General features: G+C 46.0%; 4 protein-coding genes across 4 annotated transcripts; all 4 read right to left on the reverse strand.

The window, feature by feature from the left end:
• Nucleotides 1-2,136: 2,136 nt before the first annotated feature.
• Nucleotides 2,137-4,375, reverse strand: LOC112876364 (type IV inositol polyphosphate 5-phosphatase 11). The gene is made up of 8 exons (XM_025940458.1): nt 4,192-4,375; nt 3,961-4,111; nt 3,750-3,880; nt 3,583-3,659; nt 3,323-3,448; nt 2,823-3,010; nt 2,615-2,752; nt 2,137-2,509 (listed from the first exon to the last, which is right to left on the reverse strand). Exons 1-8 carry the CDS (start codon nt 4,224-4,226, stop codon nt 2,345-2,347), a joined length of 1,011 nt encoding a protein of 336 aa, XP_025796243.1. The 5' UTR covers nt 4,227-4,375; the 3' UTR covers nt 2,137-2,344.
• Nucleotides 4,376-6,033: 1,658 nt separating this feature from the next.
• On the reverse strand, nt 6,034-8,504 carry LOC112876365 (mitochondrial import receptor subunit TOM6 homolog). The gene is made up of 2 exons (XM_025940459.1): nt 8,202-8,504; nt 6,034-6,294 (listed from the first exon to the last, which is right to left on the reverse strand). Exon 1 carries the CDS (start codon nt 8,390-8,392, stop codon nt 8,222-8,224), a length of 171 nt encoding a protein of 56 aa, XP_025796244.1. The 5' UTR covers nt 8,393-8,504; the 3' UTR covers nt 6,034-6,294; nt 8,202-8,221.
• A 1,637-nt stretch (nt 8,505-10,141) lies between these two features.
• On the reverse strand, nt 10,142-13,082 carry LOC112872739 (probable E3 ubiquitin-protein ligase ARI2). The gene is made up of 4 exons (XM_025935803.1): nt 12,954-13,082; nt 12,225-12,257; nt 10,915-11,711; nt 10,142-10,817 (listed from the first exon to the last, which is right to left on the reverse strand). Exons 1-4 carry the CDS (start codon nt 13,080-13,082, stop codon nt 10,142-10,144), a joined length of 1,635 nt encoding a protein of 544 aa, XP_025791588.1.
• Nucleotides 13,083-14,728: 1,646 nt separating this feature from the next.
• Nucleotides 14,729-18,545, reverse strand: LOC112873635 (probable E3 ubiquitin-protein ligase ARI1). Its single transcript, XM_025936651.1, has 5 exons — nt 18,297-18,545; nt 17,046-17,078; nt 16,659-16,944; nt 15,958-16,435; nt 14,729-15,658 (listed from the first exon to the last, which is right to left on the reverse strand). The coding sequence occupies exons 1-5, from the start codon at nt 18,420-18,422 to the stop codon at nt 14,986-14,988; spliced, it is 1,596 nt and encodes a 531-aa protein (XP_025792436.1). The 5' UTR covers nt 18,423-18,545; the 3' UTR covers nt 14,729-14,985.
• Between the last annotated feature and the right edge of the window lie 2,894 nt (nt 18,546-21,439).

A 21,439-nucleotide genomic window follows, 5' to 3' on the forward strand; every position in this document is an offset into this window, starting at 1 on the left:
AGATTGTGAAGCAGCAACTTTGAGTCAAAACGGTCACAGTTGACGATGCAATAACACAATAGGTCCCGGGGTGGTGCATGCAAAAGGACAGGGGTTCGTTGAAGTAGAATAATCTGGTTGATGCATCAGCACGTCAAAAAGAGGACTGGTGGTGAGCCGGCCAGCCACATCTATGGACTTATGGAGTTAGTACTAAACACGGTGTGCTTAATTAATTAGCACAGCCGTTAGTGCTTAACTGCTTGTAATGTTTTGAACCTGTCACTTTCTCTAGATCAGGCGTGTCATGGATTTCTTGCGCCTCGGCTAAAATGGCTCGCTTTCCGCTCGTGGCGTCACACGATTCTGATTTTCCGCATCGATTAGGACTAAACTGCATTTCCAGAGCTTAAACTTTACGCGACACAACAAACCAAGTTTTTAGAAATTTCACCCTTTTCTTTACAGGGAAGCTACGTATTCTAAATGAGTACAAGCCAAAATGCTCCAATATTATAGAACAGCCCGTTTGGCAATCTGACACGTCCGGTGCGTCATTTTCACTTTATTACCACATAATAACTCATTGAGCATACACTGCAATAATCAATATGATAGAATAAAAATCATTTGTTTAGAAATACGGTACGGACAGGCACACCACAACCACACGCTATCTATTGGATAGATAGATCAGCGAAGTCATTACAATTATCTCATTGTCAACATGTACATAGTATACCGATGAATAAGTCTCCATATTTGTGAGCCACAGTGACGGGTACAATCATCTCTACTAACCACTCAAGCAATGCTTGGTTCTTATACGGATGCATGATTTCTTTTCTCTAGGTCGTTGGGTGGATCTTAAAACTTATCCAAACAAACTAATACAGATTTCAAAGCAAGAAAAGTTAAAAAAAAATAACTAAAGGACCAAAGGATAGGGATACTCCCTTGAATCGCCAAGAATGTAGGTCACGCTCGTGTATATCTTTTGTCAAGACAACAACCAACACTATGAAAACTATTGTAATCCATAACGATCAAATTTCATCATAGATCACTGAAAAACCGTCATAAAATAGTATCTGCGACGATCTCAAATTTCATCACGTATTGAGCGTCAGAGATTACACCTCGTGATGTTTTTAACGAAATTGTCACAGATTAACTAAATCCATGACGTTTTGAAAACATCATAAAATAGCCTCAGGCCCGCGTAACCCAACCCAAGCCCATTATTTATGACGAAAATAAACGTCACGGATTCAATTACCACATCACGCGTGGATGACATAGAGGATGACGGGGTTAATGATGTGGATAGTGATGTTGACGTGTCTGGTGATGTGGCCAATGACATGGCTGCTAACATGGCGATGATGTGGATTGAGGGCATGATGTGTGCAGAGCAGTATGTTCTTTTTTTTTGTTTTTTATTTTCTTATTTTCTCACCCTACAAGTGAATATGTGGCCAGTGGTAAAGCATGGATGGCTGTAGCTCTTAGTCTTGGGGTTCAAGCTCTGCATGCGCCATTTTTTTTTTCTATTTTTGGTTTTAAAATAAATTTTTTGGTCCACAAGCTTGTTATAAAAGTTTTGGTATCTTAAGCTGATAGGTGGGCCCATGTTATTATAATATATTTTTCTTTATCGCCATTGTGGTTCGAGCATGATATTAAATCCATGACGATTTCTATTTTCATTCTATGATGTTTTCAGAGATTTGTCACAGAAACTGGCCCAAATTAGAGCCCATATGGGCTATCTGCAAATCTATGATGAAAATTCATAAATCTTCATAGATCTTATCTATTTATGATGATTTTTGTAAACGTCACCGAAAATTTATCATGGATTAAAGGATTTTTTTGTAGCGTGCAAGATCAATGGGATGTCATCCAAACCTCAGCAGCTACCGAAGCTTCCAATCTTTACTTCAGCTACTATTTGTCAGTAATTCAGCAGAGGGTATATTTCACTAAACCAATTACATGTCATCACAACTGGAAGTCATATTGCGCCTATGTGCTTGGTGATAATTTCACACTTATTGAACTTTATCGTATTTATCTGCTGGCCTAAGAGAATGAACAGTTTGCTAACTTCTTTATTATTTTCATTTCATTTCTAGGAGATGGCCCATATTGGCATCATAGCATGGCAACATTCCATGTGATTCAGAAAATAACATTGCAGCAATCACCAGTTCACCAACCTTGTATACACATTTTTTTTCCGGTGACGAAAAGGAAAAATAACACCAAGAGGTTTAGTTTACATCGTATTTCACATCTCTACAGTCTTATGAGAAGAAGTCAATCTTTCTAAATGGTATACCTGCTATGTCAACTGGAGAAATCAATCATCCCCACTGCGTACTTTCAGACAAAGATGCGCTTTAACAGGCTTGTGATCGGAGCTCCTAACACAATCGAGGGATTCATATGAGCTTAATACTGCATCCAAGCCTGAAGAATGGTCGACCTTGAACAATATCCTGTCTGTCCAAGAAGGCACTCTTATCTGCACAAGAGATGATCACAAGCATAAATCATCAGATTTCAAAAGCTTCAATAGGCTAATATATCTGTAAATTGGCATCTGGCAGTGATGTTAAATTCAAGATACCTTATGACTTGTATCATAGATGCTACTTCCGACATCGTATTTGTATGTTGGCTTAAACGTCAGAGTCCCTTCGTAGTACCCATTGAACACTTCACCCTTTTCAGCTTCTTGCAGAAGTTGATCTTTGCCTCTTAGCTTCTGAAAGAACACACATTATATATGAGGCACTCCTACAGTGTAAAACTTACTGTTGTCAACAAACACTTACACTCTGACGATTCTCCTCAATCATCTTCCTTGCAGGTATCGAGCTTATTCCTTCGAGTCTATAATTGAGATCACCAAGCCACACTGTTATATCAGCCGATTGGGCATATGGGATGCCATACTTGGAGAAGAGTGACTGTGAAATACGCTGGAATTCTGAGTTCCTCTTCTCCACCTTGTGTTCATGAGCTACACTTTAATAATACCATGTCACTTCATAATGGCACTTGATTAAGATTAACAGCTATATCATCCCTACATCATATTATATTTCAGTATGTGTTGACTTTAGTATCAGAATATGAGAAACCGCAAGGGTTAGCATCTGAATCCCCGAAAACTTTTCTACAATCATATTTTCATTGTCTGGGGTTTTCTAGCATTTCCATAGTCTGATATTCTGATGCTTGAACCATTATAGTAATGTTCTAATGTATTGGTATGAATTTTATTAAAAACAAGTGACACTGACGAAAGCATAAACGTGAAATGAAAACCAACCTGCAAGATGGCAGGACACAAAAACCATCCGGATCCCACTGAAATTGATGTACATGGCCACAGCTCCCTTCTTTCTCCCAATCATACCCCCAAAACCTCCAACTGCCTGTTTGTCCACCTTCATCTCTGTCCAAAATTAGAGAAGCACGTTTATACACCTCTATCCAAATTAGGAAACTAGTTTGACAAAAGAGGAAACATGCAGCTGGCATCAAGCAATTTGGGATGCATATGATAAAAAAAAAAATATTTAGAATCACCTCTGATGTGGTTCTCTGAACTCTTTGATCCGAAAATAAGCATCTGAAGAGACTGCATGCTTTTCTGACCCAATAGACTGAAATTTAATGCGCATCAAACAATTTGAGAATACTGCAAAAGGCTCTGGTGTGTTCAATAGCTGAAACATGACTGGAGAGTTCCTTACATGTGTGTGTCAGCCATGGTTTCTTGCAGAACTTGTGAAACATCACATTTTGGTGCCTCTTGCAGTCCAACAACTAGCAAATCAAACTTTCTGTTGGATCTCCCCAATTTTGTTATATCTTCCACAGACATCTTCACCACAACACACATAAAATCAGAGCAATAGACCCGGTCATCATCGAGAAGAAAGCAATCGAGTTACAAGTATGTACCTTGCCATTCATGTTCCAAGTGATGATACACACACAGAGCACAGAGTTGGTGGTGAATTCACAAGCTTTCTGAATTGGAATTGTCTTTATGCCATCGTGAGTCCCACCCTCATCAATAGAAACCAGGCTGTTACTCTGTAGCTGGCTTCTCCTGCGGTGTTACATATATCAAGACCAAGAAGTGCAAGCGAATCGTACCAAAAGCAACTTTTCGAAGTTCAGATAAAATACCATGTTGGAAGAGTAAGGCTGCTGCAGTTGCCCATGCCGACGTACTGAATCCTTGTTGCTGATCATACAACATGGAGAAGACAGCAAAGGAGCCCTTTTTATACAACTATATTCTGAAAGTTCAAAGTTCCAGCCACAGAGAGAATCAATTGTGTTTGGATATGGATACTCTTGGTCTCCAACATTTCTTCGAGCAATTTATTTGGATCTTCCATGTGCTCCTGAAGATTTCAACACATTACGAAATAGCGACAAGTGGAATGCCAAGAACCAACCATTTGGGCCAGCTGGATTTGATGGTTAGCTACTGCGTATCTTTGGTTTGACAATGAGGTCTCGTTTGTCTTCCCATCATTAGCAGGCGGCTGCAGCAAGTCCGCGTATAAGGGGAAGTGCGAAAGAGACTGCACGCATGAACAGAACCACCGAAGTTGCTATCAATAGTTTGGTACGCCTGGTGATAAGGCAACATTTTTCTCAGCAAGTAACCTTGGCGGCCATGGACTTCAATGGAGAAGTTCTGTTCCGGAACATGCTGGACCTTCCTGAAGTTTCACACCTCCACGGAATTCTGGACACCTTGGATTGTAGTAGGCATCTGCAGGAAAAAGAACAGTGAACATTTATCTGATCTACACAGGCTTGTTTTCTAGTGAACATTATGAACTTGACTTGATATTCTGACATCAATTTATCCATTTGCTTACTGAAAAAGCATCAATAATTTTTCCAGAACGGATTACCAACGATTTAAAAAGGAAAATAATGGAATATACATATACCTTGATTTTAGCAGGATTTCAGTTAATAACCTAAGAGTTGATCAAGATTTCTAGGACTTGAGAATGGCGGGATTGGCCCTTGGCAGTTGGAAGTAGCAATCTGTGAGCCCATCGCTGACCCTGAAATAACTGAAAAAGGCCTCGACAGTAACATTGTACCCAGGATTCTCAAAAGTAAGCATCAGAACCATCCCGTCCCTTCTTCTTGCTTGGGTCACGTGCCAATCAAAAAATGGTCAGTAAAAGGGGTGGAACCATCTGTTTCTTCTTGGATGAGTTTTTCCCGATCAAATTCCCGGCCGCCGCTGCATTTTAGGGTAGGCGGCGAAGTGGAGCCGTTGATGGCTGGGTGTTGCCGAACTTGTTGCGCCAGGAGAAGCAAAGTGGTACTCCTCGCTAGCTGGGCATTGGGTCGACGCGTCAACGAGATCCTTCCGTGTCCCCATGCCAACGGAAGACGTACTGGCGCATCGTGGCCGTGAGAGTGACAGGATGGCATCAGGCACGTGATGATCATTGGAAAACCACAAACCCCAGTGCCAGCTCCAACCTCTCGAATCTCCACGTAAGGAAGCTGCACGTGACTGGCATGATCCGCCCGCCCTGCTAGAAACTAAACCCAAAATTACAGCCATTGTCAGTTGAGAACTAAGCAGGAGAGGGACAACAACATCAGAGCGAGCATGAACGGTAGGCAGGGCAGGAGACACACCGAGGAGAAGAAAATCTGCTGCGGCCTGGCTCCCCGGTTTGTCCCTTCCCTTCCCGACGGCCGAATGCCAGCAAACGCATCGGCCGGCCACCTCCACTGCTCTCCGTATACCGGCGACACACGGAGTGCTTCCGGCCAGCCGCTGATCGACGGAAACATATTCGCACGACCGTAACGGTGCCTTCGCCCGCTCAACTCCGGCCACGTTTTCCACACGCGAGTCGCCGCCGATCCGGCGTGTAGGACGGCAACCGTTCATACATGGCTAATTGCTTGGAGAAGCGAGGGCGGGCCAAGCGTTCACACATAAATAAACCGTGAGCACACGAAACGTAGGATGGCAACAGGTGAAGGGGGCACAGCACGGTGGGTCATGAACTCCGGAAACTCCCGATGAAATGTGACTACATCATACGGCCACGCAAAACAGAATACCAGTATCAGGAAACACCAAAGCTAACAACTACTGTACCGTCACCGACTTTTGAAGAACATAGAAAGAGTTTAAGCAAGCACTCTGTGGCCACTGGATCCATGTTTTGACCGGTACATAGGAAACTCAACGCTGGACATGACTTTGTAGAGACGATCAGCTCATTCCAGTAGCACCTATCAACAATAGGAAACACATTAGTTATCCATGTACTTCAATTAAGAGTATACTTTTGAATTAATGAAGTAGGAATAAAGCATGCCAATAGTCCGTACAATTAGCACATGGCAATTGTAAACATTGTGACCACTGCAATTATAAAAGCTCACTAGATGCATCCATTTTTCTCAAAACTAAGAATGAAAAATGAAGCTGCAAGTTAATATTACACAATCTGTGTATTAGCAACTAACCGTTGATGTTCCACAGAATTTTCTACAAGGTTATCCACAAATGCCTACCAGGGAGGGGAGGGGATGGACCACACAAGGAAACTAAATCATGAGAGGTGGCGCATGTCACCAGTTTGGAGACCAAACTTGTCAATGGACTAATGATTCAGTTAAACATAGTATAACAGATATGAGCAACTCAAGCAGAAAACTTCAACCTATGCATCACCAGGAAATGTTCAACTAATATCAATGCTAACAGTAAAAAATGAATGACACGCAAGCATATCCATCTGCCATCAAGATCCTAATCTTAAGAGTTCCTCGGCAAATATCTTTACAACCATTGCAGATCATACTTGCATGGCAATATCAAAACCACATCAGATGCAGCATACCATTTCCATAAGCAGATCCGGAAAGATAGCAATGCATATGGAAGACTTAGGTTAGGACACACCGACAGTGTGATGATTGGCCATTATCAAAATTGAAATTCAGAATTTATAACGTCCTTGAAACAACATACAAGAAATAACCAGAGGCTCATATTAGCCAACACTAATCCATCACCACATCAATAATTCTGAGGGTCAGGGCTCAGGATACCACACAAAATAGAACAGCAACAATAAATCATAAATGTGACTACCATTGTGCACATCAACCAAACTCACACTGATTTGACTTTTCATGTGTGAGACATTGACACAGACTGAGAACAGAGAATCAGTTGCCATTTAAGGTAAAAATGAATCCATGTTAATATTAACATACTGAAAATACATGTCCACTCTTCCAAAAGAAAGTAACCCCCCTTTTGGAGCAGCATGATCTGTTCCTCAACTGCATACTCCCATGATGTGATTGTGATTATGTTTTCAAATCCCTAGGCTAATCAGTATTCCAGGTCCGTCACATTTAACTACTTGGTTTTAAAACTCAGTTCAATGTTCAGGGTAAGAACAGATCAAATTTAGCCTTTAGGTATTCTTTCAAAAAGTGCAATAGACTAAGCAGGAATCTATTCCCAATGATTGAAAATAGGAAAAGCTTCCTTTTGGTAACCCAGTGCACCACGTTAGTTGCTACATCGGGGGTCAAAAACGACCTGGATTACTCTGAGCACTTCGCACTTCAGGAAATCGTGTGCCAGCCAATAATTTGAAACCCTGTTTGTGATAGAAAATATTATTTACTTTTCATCCCTACATTTAGTGATACTTGTTTACTCTCTTTCCCAAATCCAACCTAGTGTTCTCAAAGTTCTAACAATTCATGCATAAGTGTACACACAAAAACATATCTCAAAAAAAACTATGCATGCAAAGATCCTAATTAGCCTGATAACCCATCTGGCGAACTCATAGTACCCCACCAGGTGACTGCTATTCACCCCAATAAAACAAACAACGATCATCGTATTCACCCTTTGCAAGTTTCTAGAAATCTCAGAATCAAAGCTAGGATGACAAGTGCCACGCTGATTTAGCCAACCGCCGTGATTCATCCGCGCGAACACAGAGCAAAACAATGTTATTGTCCAGTCATCATCAATCAACTATATTAAATCGCAAAGACGCATCTATCACAACCGTTCAAGCCCACTAAACAAAGGGGTCAAACGCCCGCAAGGTAACCGAACGTACCAAAACCAAGAGAGGAGAGGAACAGGGGGGGCGGGAGCTCACCTTGTGGGGGACGGGAGGCTCTAGAGCTCGAGCTTGAGCTCCTGGACGTCGCCGTCGCGGGTGAGGAAGTGGAGGATGTAGGGGGCGGCGCGGATGACGGCGACGCAGGTGGCCATGACGGTGAGGTGCGACCGCAGCTGCTTGTACGCCGCCTCCTTGCTCGGGCGCCGCGGGATCGAGCCGAGGAACATCTTGATTCGCTTCTCTTCACCGAATCCGGCCGGCGGCGAGGGGTTCGAACTCTGGAAGCGGCGAGGCGCTTAAACCCTAGCGATCTGATGCGAATGGTTCTGTGGCGGTGGGAGGAGCCGCCGGGTCCTTTTACGCGCAGGTCCCTGGAAAAATGCAGATTCTCGAAGTCTAGTGGGCCTCCGGCCCAGTTGGGTTGACGACGGCTTTTTGGGATCTGATTGATGTTCGCCGTAAAATTGGCCCAAGGCTTCTTCTAGATCAAATGGCCCAGGGCTTTCTAGATAGAACAACAGAGCTAAAAAGAAAAGCCCGTCTCGTCGGAGACATCCGATAAAAAAGAAAAGCCCAGGGCAACTCTGAAAGTGCAGAGGAATTTAGGAGTGCAATGAAACTTGAGAGCACGAAAAATTCATACGGCCATTTTTGTTGGTGGTATTCTTTTAATTTCGGGAAAATTTTCAAAATTACACTGGAAACAACATTGGCGATTGAGACCATTCTAAATAGGGCAATGCTAAAACATGAGCATCCGGACTCAGCAAAAATATCAGACACCTTCTCCTCCCCATCCTAAAAACCACCTGCTAAGCTATTATTTTAACCGTTCATCTCGCTCTAGCTGCTGCCGGCCATCCCTTCCGTGTCATCCTTGCCACACGAGCTTAGCTCCACAGCCCAAGCACAAACAGCATCAATGGTAAGAGCAGACATGCACAACCAACTCCTCCTCATCATCCTTGCCACCATGCTCTCCCTTCACGGCTTCACAATGTGTATACCGTGCCCGCGTTCCAGCTATCAATCTCTATGGTGACCGCAACATCAAGGATGATGACCCCCAACCTTCTTGAAGCTCACAACTCTCTTAAGCCTGAGGCCGTCCAATCCAATGCACTCAAGATCCCATTCATGACATTCAGTGTTATACAGCCACACGAACCATCAACATACGGAGGTGAGGAGCCGACCGGCGGGACAACGACACACCGAGGTGAGGCGAATCCTAGCGGCGTGTGCAGGAGATGATAGGGAAGAAGAGCAGTGGAAGCAAGACGAAATATGTTGTCGGGTGTTGAAGAAAAATAGGATGGAAGTCTCTAGTTCTCATGCGTGCAAAAAGGTAAGCCATATTGTCGCAGTAGAGATAGAGTGATGCTGCATAGTGCTGTGTTGCAGATGTTGCGGTTATCTTTTTTAATTTCAAGATGTTGCAAGAAGCGATATTTGTTGTGTTAACCTTTTTCGATGTTGCATAAGGTGTTCTCATGTGTTAGCTGATTGATAACGTTATGATTCTTAAAAAAGAAGAGGATTCGAATTAGAAGTTGCATGGAACATGTTCATTTTTTCATTTTTTGGAATTTGTTGTTGTTAGGATCTCCTGTAGGGAGCTATTATTTTCCTCACTTATATGGATGTTGCAAAAGGTAAGTTTTCAGGTTGCAGAACCTATTTCTTTCATGTTATGGCAGTAATTTACTTTGTTTCGAGGTGTCAAAAATAAAGGAATTTACTTGGTTTTGACGATGGACAATTGGTCCTGTTGCATGCAACATTAGTAAATGTTGCAACAGGAATTATGACTTTGATAGTAGGAAACTATCGTCCAAACCATCGTCCGTTCTAAATAAAACAAACCATCGTCCACAACTGTTAATACAGTTCAACACCCAGCTGGACTTGCAGTATGGCGGCCAGGCCAGCCACGCGCGGCCATCAGGCGGCAGCTTAGTCGTCGTCCGACGCCGTCATGCTGGAAATTCGCTGGCCGTGCTGGGGCCGCCGGGCTGGTACGACATGATGGACATGGGCTCGACGAGCATCGGCAGCAGCTCGTCCTGGATGCAGCTGTACATCTGCCGGCACAGCTTCTCGACGGTCCCGGTGAGGTTGATGGCGTGCTGCCTCACCCGCAGGATCTCCTCCTCCTCCGGCAGCTCGGCCGCGTCGTCCGTCGCCAGCAGCCTGGACAGCCGCTCCACGTTAGCCTCCACCTGCTCCTGGTAGTCCTCGAACAGGTCCTGCCGCTGCGCCATGGACAGGCTCCCGGGCTCCAGCGGCCGGGTCGGCGTCTCCTCGCCGTCGAACATGTAGTAGGCGAACACGTACGAGCGCGTCAGCGCCTGGCGGCACCCCAGCAGCCTCCGGTACGCGTTGCCCAGCCACGACGCGTCCGTGATCAGGGAGCCGCCGTGCGACTCCAGCCTCGCCGCGCGCGCCGCCACGGCCGGCCCCAGCTGCTCGCGCTCCGCCCGGCACGACACGCCGTGGCTCTGGAACCGGTTGTAGTAGTGCTCGTACCGCCGCACCTGCCGCTTGGCGTCGTCCACCTTCTTCTTCTCCTCCGCCTCGAAGCGGTTGCAGCTGTGGTTGGCGATGCTGGTCCAGGTGTGAGACAACCCGGTGGCGCCGCCGCAAAGCCAGCTGCATTGCCATTGCATCGCATGGGTGCATCAGGAAAAAGAAACAAAATGCTAGTACTATTCTTCATCATCAACAATGACTACTTAGATTATATTACCAGAGATGCTGCCCGCACTTGCAGGTCACAAGGTTGCAGCCGCCGTCCTTGATGATGGGCTTGAAGCACTTGGGGCAGCTCTTGGTGTTGGCGAGCAGCCACTTGATGTTCTCGGCCTCGCCGCGGCCCTTGGCCTCCCAGCGCTCCCACATGGCGCACGGGCACGGCGAGTGCGCGGGCGCCGCGCACCGGAAGCAGAAGCTGGCGCCGCAGGGGCACTCCACCTCGCACACCGGCGGCTCCCCGTCGGCGGCGGCCAGCCGGACCGCGCGGCCGCAGTGCGGGACGCTGGGGCACCACTTCACGGCGCTGTTGTCGTCCACGTACGACCGGAGGAGGAAGTCGTGGAACCGCTCCGCCGCGGCGGGGTCCCTCCGGCCGAGGAGGCGCCGCACCATGTCCTCGTCGCAGATGGCGGGGCACTTGAACGCCATGCACCGGATCTGCTTGTTGCCGCCGTCGAGGGCGGCGACGAAGTGTCCCGTCCAGCAGTCGTTGCAGAAGGAGTGCCCGCAGTCCATGGTCCAGAAGGCACCCGGGGAGGAGTCCTCGAAGCACACCTCGCAGGTCACCTTCTTTCGAGAGAGCTTCCTCTTCTTGGAGGCAGCTGGTGGTGGAACCACGCTGTTGCTCTCCTGCTGCAACACGACGCCTGCCTCCATGAGCATGCGGTCTTGCCCTTTCCTCTCCAGGTGGTCGTTGAGGCGATATGTGTCCCACCGGTAGTGGATCAGGAGAGCACGCGCGTGGTGCTGCTTTATGTTGAACATGCCCATCACCATGGACAGGTCTTGTTGCTGCAGACAGATCGAGTAGACAAGGAAGACTGTATTAGCTATTCACTAGATTACAGACAGTTCCGGACAAAACTTATCACTGAATTGAAATGCAGGATTCCGCCAACACAGAAACAGAAAAGAATGATTACAAAACCTTATTGGCAACTCGAATCCTATGGAACGGGGAAAAAACAAGAAAGCTGGAGGAATGACCGCCATAGAAAAAAAACAAGTTATCAGAATACAGATATAAGGATCAAAAGATTTTTTTTAAAGTAGAAATCATTCAAGATTTATATGGAATGAGCCATCCCAACGAATTCAGTAGGAACTCTAGAGATTCAAACCAGTTATTCCAAAGGGCTCCATAGGAATTTTCTGATAGGATTTTAGTCCTATAAATTCCTTCATTTTGCCTTTGCCCCAAAGGAAGAAGCTAACGATGAAATACATGTAGGAGGAGATGCATTTTAACTACTAAAACAAAAATAATAATTAGTAAACTCGCAAGAATAATGGCAGTCACATTACCTGTGCCACCGAAAGGGACTCCTTTTTAATGGCCTGCATGCAACAAGAGGACCAAAACTGACTTGGTAATCTTCTCAAAGTAGCATGTAACAATAGTAACTGCGTAAACAACACGAACAAATCTTCTAATAGAAACCAAGATTGTGACTAATTGTTGAGGTCACAGGTTCAAGTTTGAAGTTTTTTCTTCTCTTCATTATTGAGCTTTTTTTTGTGAATTCCCTTTTTTCCTTGGCATATATATAGATCACAGTCAAATTGTCAAACTTGTAAAGCAATCTGCTCAAATATATTTTAGTCACTAGACTGAAGTATAAATCCTAAAGCATATGAAAAATTCTATGTGCGCCCAATGAGATACCGCGAGTTCATTACTTTGAACAAAACTGATAAGTCTTTTATGCGCAATATAATATCTAAGGCTGCTTCTTCTAAAGTATTAAGTTGGCATTAAGCATAGCTCACAAGGAAAGCCGAGCCGACAAGAGTTCATCCATATCTCAAAGCGCGAACATAACGCATGACAAAAATCTTGAAGGGAAGAAGAGATAATATGGAATTTTTGTACTGAAAGACGAATGACCTTAAGGACATCGTCAGATTCAATCGAGAAATCTAAGTTTTTTGTGGGCGATGGATCCGGTGAAGATCTGCCCATGCAAGCAAGAATCAATCGATCGAGACCACGACGGACTTGTGCTGGCTCCTCCGTCGCTCGCCATGACTCACCGAGAACTCCAGGGGGCGCTCCCGCCGCACGGGGTCCTCCTCATGGCCGCAGTCGTCGACGTAGAAGTCATCGTCACCGCCGCCGTCGTCCCCCTCCATCGCCTCATCCTCGTCGTCGTCGCTGTCCATAATGGCAGGCGTGCGGGGCGCGATCGCCGGCGGCGCGGCGGGTTTGTTCGGGAGTAGCTCGCGAGTCACAAATCTGGGCAGGGTTTAAGGCTGCGCGTGCGGAAACTCTTGCGATGCCTGGCAGGCTGCAGTGTTGCGGTGTGGAAACGTGTACGATACGAAGCGGCCGTGCCAGGTCGATCGGTACGGTATATCCAGGAGCTGCAAATCTCTCTCTTTTTTTGCGAGGTACAACTCGGGTACAGATAGTTCGTTCATAAGCACAAACTGTACAATCAATTTAGACATGTGCAAGACTCAACTCACACGCACAGCACAATGGATCACTCCAGTACCACGAATTCAGCAAGACACAAGAAACTTTTTTCTGAAGAGGCATGCTACGGTGATTAGAAGGTACCAAGCGATACCATCCGGTACTATTTTTGTTTGAACATTGTAGATCTTTAATCTGATATGTGAATTAAAAAAATAAATTAATGTCGGTACCGACCTCATCTATTTTCGTACCGATCCCACATATTTGATACTTGTTTTTGGTACATCTCAGTACCTCCTATGTCTCAACCATTGATCAAGAAACCACAAAGTGGGTGCATATTCAATTAATTAGTTTGGTGCCATTGTCACAAAATTGTTTTGTCTCCGCAGCCCTTACTAATCTTACGTGTGGCATACATGTTAGCATGCATATGTTTCTATCATCTCAAATTGCACATTTGTTTATGCTAGATATCATTAATTAGTACAAGGGCTTAGCTTGCTAATCTAGTTTCCCGTTGCGTTCACATTGCCACACCGTGTTCGCATTCGCACGTCCATCCCGGTACGACCGAAAGGAAAATGAGCTGTATTGTTCTTACAAGTTGGGTTACCTCATTTTCCATGCTTTTGCAGTAGGGCTGGGCAGTCGTTGTCACCGACGAGTTTGGTTCGTTTCATTCGTGCAAAGAAAGTTCGGTGTTGGAAGCAAAATCGAGTGTCGATTTCTTCAGTGCGTTGTTCAGTCTCCACCTAAGTGGCTAAGTTGATGGCCATTCCTCCTTGTTCCTCCCAATCCTCGCTCATCACCCATGCAGCATCCAAATCGAACAACCAAGCAGGACGGAAAGCGAACCAAACAAACAAGCGAGCGCAGTAAGCTTCTCACTCTCGCCCACGTGGGCCGCCGCCACGAGCCCATGCCTCGCCGGCTCGAAAGGGCTAAACTTTGTCAAAAAGAATCTTATCATTTAGAAATATTAACTAAAATTTAATTACAAAATTAATTGCAGAATCTCTGTGCTAATTCGCGAGATGAATCTAATAAGGTATGTTAATCTATAATTAGCAAATAGCTACTATAATATTACTATTAAAAATTATGGATTAATTATGCTCATTAAATTCTTCTCGCAAATTAGCACCCATATATGAAAAAAAATTTGTAAATAAATTTTATTTAATACTTCTAAATATTAATATTCTCTTTGATGTAACGGAACTAAAATTAAAGGAGCATTGGACCCGTTCTCTCCATGCTCCTATAGGCGACAGCGGCGTCCACGGGCTCACGGCGGCACCACCGTCCACGGCTGCGAGACCACCGTCGACCATCCCGGCACTGTTAAGATCAGATGAATCCGGTTCCAAGAAGGCAAGAACAATGCAGTGAACAGACACCGGAAATATACTTTATGCACGAATCCACGAGTGCTTCGCTTGTAGCTTAAGACTGCTAAGGTCAGACCTTTTTTTTCTTTTTACCTCAAGTACTGTGAGGCCTTCTAAAGTTAACCAGCCTAAATCATCTACTCTATATAAAACGCGTCAACTGCCGATACTCGCACTGGGATTACGCCGGCGCAAGCCGACCGGCTGGCCGGCCGGCGAGGCCAAAATGTGGCGCAAGCCGACCGCCAGATTACGCCGTGAGCTCCTCGGCCTTGTCGGGGCCGTCCGGCCGGTACGCCGCGATGGTCATGGGCTCGACGAGCAGCGTGAGCAGCTCGTCCTGGATGCACTTGTACATCTCCCCGCACAGCCTCTCCACGGTCTTGACGAGCGTGACGGCCTTCTGCTTCGCCTGCACGATCTCCGCCTCGGGCATCGCCGCCGCGTCCGCGCCCGCGAGCAACTCGGACAGGCGCTCCACGTGCTGCTCCAGCTGCTCCTGCTGGTCCTCGAACAGGTTCCGCGCCACGGCCAGGCCCGCCCGGCCGCAGGGCCTTGTCCGCAGCTCGCCGCCGAACATGTAGTAGGCGAACGCGTACGACCGCGACAGCACCTGCCGCGACACCAGCAGGCGCCGGTGCGCGCGGATCAGCCAGTCCCCGTCGCGGATCGTCAGCGGCCGCTTGAGGTCTGCCTCCAGCAGCCTCACCCGCTCCAGCAGGGTTGGCCCCAGCTTCTGCTTCTCCACGCCGTACGAGTCGCCGTGGATCTTGAACCGGTCGTAGTAGTGCTTGTACCGCTGCATCTGCTCCCTGCTACTGTCCGCGGTCTTCCCGCGGGTCTCCTCCTTGTAACGGTTGCAGCTGTGGCCGGCGATGCTGGTCCACGTGTGGTCCAAGCCGGTCCCTCCACCGCAGAGCCAACTGCATCCATGAAAAGTCGGTAATCCAGGGTCGGGACAGGATACAAGCACCAGGTTATTGCCCAGTTCTCTCCAGTGAGAACTGAGAACTTGTGAATGCACATTTGAGCAACGCCAATAATGTCGGAGAGAAACTACTGGGCAGAAATCTCCCCAACATACATCCATTGGCATGTCGAGTTGCTGACGAGTTCAAATGTTTTCACCGAAAGATTGTACTTCTAACCATAATGCCCTGCCCGCCAAATTAATTGCTCCAACCAAAGGCACTCTACATGTAAGTGTGTACCAAAAACTTACCACATACACTGGCCGCAGTTGCAGCGGACAAGGTTGCAGCCACCATTCTTCTCGATGGCCTTAAAACATTTGGGGCAGCTCTTGGTGTTAGCGAGGATCCACTTGATGTTCTCTCCCTCCGTACGCTTGGCATTCCATTTCTCCCATATGGTGCACGGGCACGGCGAATGTGCATGTGCCATGCAGTTAAAGCAGAAGCTTAAGCTGCAGGGGCACTCCACCTCACAGTACCGCTCACCAGTGCCCACACGGATTGCGCGGCCACAGTTTGGGGCGCTGGGGCACCACTTCACAGAGTCGTTGTCCTCAAGGTAGGACTCGAGCAGGAAGCGATTGAACCGCTTGGCCATTTCAGGGTATTTCCGGCCAAGGAGACGCCGCACGTGGTCCTCATCACAGAAGGCCGGGCACTTCACCTCCATGCACCTAATCTGCTTCTTGCCACTTTCTACGGCAGCATAGAAATGCTGCGTCCAACCTGAACAAAGAGTGGAAATACTAAGGTAAGCAAATGCACTGGTGTTTTTCTCTCAATATAAGAAATTTCTTTTTATCTTTTGCAAAAGCTTAGGAAACTATCGGAGATATCTTGTTGATGAAAGATCACAAAAAAAAAATCACAAACCAGAAATAAATTAGCTCCTATTAAGGCATCAACACAGATCAAAAGATAAACACATTGAAGTGGAGCTGAAACTCACAATCATTGCAGAAGCAATGCCCACAGTCCATGGTCAAGACTACACCCATGGGGATGTCCTCAAAACACACATTGCAGTGCATAATTCTCCATGGCATTGTTGAGCCAGCTGCTGCCATAATATTATTCTCCTGCAGCACAATTCCTGCATCTCTGAGCATGCGCTCTCGCCCCTTATCTAAGCGATCATAGACGCCATCCATCCTCCACCGGTGGTGGATGAGGAGAGCTCGTGCTTGATGTTGTTTTACGTTGAGCAAATTCATGACTGTAGACAGATCTTCTTTCTGTAGGTAGAGCAGATTGAAAGGAAAATGCCATTGATCAAGAGGGTTAGGACAGATAGAATCTGAACACTGAACACTCATGCTTAGATCAGTTCCATTACCTGTGCAGTGGGAAGGGACTCTTGTGTAATGGCCTGCAACAACAGTTATACATGTAATTGTGTTTTTTTAAAAGAAAAAAGATAGTACAGTAAGAACACGGCATGAATAAATCTAGTTAGATAAAGCAAGTAAAGAATCTTGGGAAACAAATGTGCAATCCACCAATCTCAAAGCTGAAATCCCAAACAATGCAAAATGATATGTATGTATATATGATTGCACAAAACAAGACCACTAATATGAGCAAGAAAAATAGAAGTTGTTTACACCATAGATGAAACCTTTGGGTGTCAACTGATGAGAACTGAATGACAAAGATGAATGATTGGTTGCTATAAATGCCTTGTTTGTCCGTTACGAAGTTACAGCGAATGCTAACTCAAAGTTCATAAGGTTCTTAGTTATATCCAGCGGTAACAGAAGCTTGCATTCCATCGAACTTTTATGTAAACCAAAGGTTTTTAATACAAAAGGATGGAACAAACATGCATCTTAATACGTTCTAGTTCAGCATACTAGAGAACTAGGAATTAATAACCTCAAAGGTACGATTCCTCTTGCATATGTCAGTAGCTTTGGGCAAAATTGATAAATTTTTACTCCCTCCAGACCCTTTCGACATCAACATGTCTCAAGACGCAACTTTGAGTAGAAAATTATATTATCAAGTATTTATAGAACGTAGCACAAGGATATGTTTGTGAAACTACAAATGTACTCGTATCATTTGAAATATCTAAGTTCAGCACATAAAAAGTAACAGGCAACCAAAGTTTGGAATTAAGACAACACAAAAAAAAGACTGGAGGGAGTTCAGTGTGAAGACGAGGGTGCGGACGCAGTAGGAATACACAACAAACTAGTTTGATTCTTTCACCACACTGAAATTACAAAACCACACCATACATCCCACCCAAAAAAGACCGTACCGACCCAAGCCGATCCAGTGAGGATTTTCGACATCCGAGCAGATTTCAGCCAGATTCCCCGGAATTGGCGCATAACACGACTCGAACCGCGCAGGTTGGGAGTAACACAGACTGCCTGTGCAGAATCAACGGCGCAATGAATCGCCCTCCTTTTCCCTTCAACTTTCCCCTCACGGTGTGCTAGGAAAAGGATTTGGCGAATCGGGGTACGCAGGTGGTGGGCCGAACCGATCGGCGAGGTCCTCCCCGATCCCGCCGACGCAGAAACCCCAAGACGGCAAGCACGCATTCGTCGGAACCGGGCTCGATCGGGCCACTCACCCAGTAGTCCGCGCGGCGCTCCGGCGGCGGCGCGGCGGCCTGCTCCAGGCCGGCGGAGGCGTCCTCCTCGGCGTCGTCGTCGTCGTAGAAGTAGCCGTACTCCTCCTCCTCCTCGTCGCTCGCCATGGCGGGTGGGGATCCGTCGATCGCTCGCCGCGCGCGCGGCGTGAGGGGAGCGGAGAGGCGAGGGTTCTCCCAACGAGTAGGGAGGAGGAGGGGGCAGCCGGGGCACTGATGACGATGCTAAGGGTGAACTCGAACGGCGAGTCCAAGTGCGCGACGCGGCGGGGGTTTATCGGGGGCGCGGGGTGGGGCCGCGCCACGTGCCGCGCGGGGAGGGGCGGCGTCCGGTTCGGCTCCGGCTCGGTTGGTGCACGGACGGGTCCGCGTCCGTCAATTGTAGCTGGCGGTGCCTACTCGCCGGGTAGATTCTACGTGCGCTCGCCGCGTGCCCGCGGAGGAGGTAGTACTCAGGCGCTCAGCCGGGCCGACCGCCCGAGTGACTTTGGTCCAAATTATCGAGAACCTTTTTTGTCTTGTTTACTCGCATGTATACCAACAATTTTTCCTTTTAGCAAAGGCTACGAAATTTGTTTTATGATAACTCACGAGCCGGGGAGATGCGCATCAGGACTTTTGTCTATCAAATTTGGAAAAGAATAAATCCACGTAATACGGAGAATATTCCAACTCCAAACTTACATAACAGTTATAAACCCACCTAGAAATCACGTTGCCTCTGGACAATACTATTGGAGTCCGTCAACACCTAACTGGCTAGGAAACTTAGATCATTCTCGGTGGGAGTTTCATAAGAAGTTTTATAGGTATTAAATGATATTGTGCCACGTTAGCAAATTTTCTATCATGTCAGCATAATTATGAAAAGAGAGGAGAAAGAGAGTTTCAAAGGATGAGAAACGAGTTTCATCGCTATAGCACTCCTCTAACTCGGCTACTAAGTTCTCAGTCTTGATAACAGTATAATAAAACCATGCACTGAGACTGGCCTTAGTGATCACTCAACTCTTGACTTTATTCCACATCCCCAGAAAGCGCAAATCTTGATATCAATTTAGCTATATAGTCTTTCTATCCTAATATAGGAAGCGTAATCACTTTCTCTCGAGTCCAAAAATACAAGCCGTCTCTCCTCCTCCTCTCGTGCATTTATTCATGCAAATATCTTTTGGACTCCTCCGATCAAGTCCGTGCATGCAAGCATTGATTTTTCTCTCTCCTCGACTCCCACAACTCCAATTAGAAGCACATGCTCTAGTAGTACCCCTCCCTCACCCTCTCCATCATGCTTTGAGAATCGAAGCAACACGTACGCGCATGCTTAGAGAAGAAACGTTTTTATCTCGAACGTGTGCAGGAGAAAATACACTCTTTGGTGTCCACGTCTCCAGATCGATGAAACGACATCCATTTTAGGCGCGGTATATGAATTTGTCGAGAAGAAACACTCCCATTCGTTTACACAGATGTGCTGCTCCTTACGGTTGACGGGGCTCCTTTAATTTGTGCATTGCTTGGAGCCTTGGACCAGATCGCTCGCTCGGCTGCTCGATGCTAGCTGGCCAAAGTACGTACTGATTAGTGGGCCGGGTGCGTATGCTGCATGGCGTGTATATGCAGGTACGTGATGGACGGGAATGCATCCATGAAAGGCACGGATGGCTAGTGCAGTCTATGCAATGCAATCAGTGGCTATTGACGGGCTAATGGACGGCCACTCGTGTAGGCCTCGATCGAAGAAGACACAAAAGTCAAGGAATTCGTTATCGCAGGACGTGGATCTAGTGTGAAGATACCGGTGCTCCACGCTGGGGACCGTGTCGTGTCCTTTTCGTACCTTAGACGTTGATCTTCAGTTGATGATGGCTCGTTCTAGTGAGGCAGAGGAAAGAAGCAATATGTGCATTTTCATGTTTCGGCTTAGCGTTTGTTTGGATAGGCTAAAGTAAGTATTAAATTTTAGCATCTATTAGCTATTAGCACTCATGCTTTTGTGCTAAAGTTTTATATCTTGGCTAAGATTTAGTTCACCTTATTAGCACTCCTGCTTGGATGAGTTAGTGCTAAATTTTTGTACTCTTGATAATTATTAGCATTTGGATCCAAATACCCTCTTAGCTTAGTCTGGATACGTATAGCACTATTATATAAGGGTGGCATACAAAACGGCTGTCAAATGCATTAGCCAGGTGCAATACAGTATTTTAGTCGCTGTATACTTCATCCTCTAATGGCCGAGAGGAATATAGTATTTTAGTCGGTATATACATCATTTGGCTGGTGATTTCTCGTAATCTCATCGCTAATAGTATGTCACAGATTAAAAATCGTCACTTTCGGCAATTACATGTATCATCCTCTAGCCCGTCGGCCACTAGTTTGATAAATTTGTAAAGATTCTCAGCCCCCGTTGGCCACCTGTTGGAGACGCTCGGGGAAAAAATGTAATTTTTATTGTGCTGGTAATAAAGGTTGCAATGGCTACTTGACAGAGTCAGAAATAGAACTCAAAGCCAATATCTTACTCCCTCACCCTCTGTTCTAAAATGTATTCATTTTAGTTTTTTAAATTTATAGATTCTAATATACGTCTAGATATACATTATATCTAGATGCATAGCAAATACTATAAATCTAGAAAAGTCAAAAACAAAGTACAAATTACATTTTATTTTGTAACGAAGGGAGTATGTTAGTGTATGTAAGGTTTGCAGACCAGATAACAAGTGTTGGCGATAGGCGGTGGTCAAGATAATATGGCAAATAACTATGGCATAAATTATTATTAAGTACGTAGAATATTGGTGAAGGGAGAAAGGAAGAGGACAACCATAAAAATAAGATAGTATTACTTGGCGTCCTTATAAGACTTAAACAAAGGGTGCTTTGCTACTCTCATTGTAGTAATCTATGCTTTTGAAATAAAATTGTAGTCACCTTTCGAAATTATGCATTGCAATGCCCCAAACCAGGCATGCCGGGCTGCATGCATCGTTTGCCATCCACTAGTTTAGAGAAAAACCTCCTCTTTTCGCACGGAGACTATACATAGTGCGCGATTTATCGCTGGAAGCGTGCCACAAGCTCATTTCGACCTTTTGCGGCCCAACCAACACTCCTTC

This window comes from Panicum hallii, chromosome 9, assembly GCF_002211085.1.
Source record: "Panicum hallii strain FIL2 chromosome 9, PHallii_v3.1, whole genome shotgun sequence".
Taxonomy (NCBI): Eukaryota; Viridiplantae; Streptophyta; class Magnoliopsida; order Poales; family Poaceae; genus Panicum; species Panicum hallii.

Bases quoted from the DNA above. Each gene is read 5' to 3' on its own strand.
- LOC112876364 (XM_025940458.1), bottom strand. From the start codon at position 4,226: ATGGGCAACTGCAGCAGCCTTACTCTTCCAACATG. The intron at 3,881-3,960 runs GTACATACTTGT...GTTGTGGTGAAG, and splicing joins CTTGGAACATGAATGGCAAG to ATGTCTGTGGAAGATATAAC. The intron at 3,449-3,582 runs GTGATTCTAAAT...AATTTTGGACAG, and splicing joins TTCAGAGAACCACATCAGAG to AGATGAAGGTGGACAAACAG.
- LOC112876365 (XM_025940459.1), bottom strand. From the start codon at position 8,392: ATGTTCCTCGGCTCGATCCCGCGGCGCCCGAGCAAGGAGGCGGCGTAC.
- LOC112872739 (XM_025935803.1), bottom strand. From the start codon at position 13,082: ATGGACAGCGACGACGACGAGGATGAGGCGATGGAGGGGGACGACGGC. The intron at 12,258-12,953 runs GTGAGTCATGGC...TGTTGCATGCAG, and splicing joins AGCGCCCCCTGGAGTTCTCG to GCCATTAAAAAGGAGTCCCT. The intron at 11,712-12,224 runs GTAATGTGACTG...ATCTGTCTGCAG, and splicing joins AGTCCCTTTCGGTGGCACAG to CAACAAGACCTGTCCATGGT.
- LOC112873635 (XM_025936651.1), bottom strand. From the start codon at position 18,422: ATGGCGAGCGACGAGGAGGAGGAGGAGTACGGCTACTTCTACGACGAC. The intron at 17,079-18,296 runs GTGAGTGGCCCG...CTGTTGTTGCAG, and splicing joins AGCGCCGCGCGGACTACTGG to GCCATTACACAAGAGTCCCT. The intron at 16,436-16,658 runs GTGAGTTTCAGC...CTCTTTGTTCAG, and splicing joins GCATTGCTTCTGCAATGATT to GTTGGACGCAGCATTTCTAT.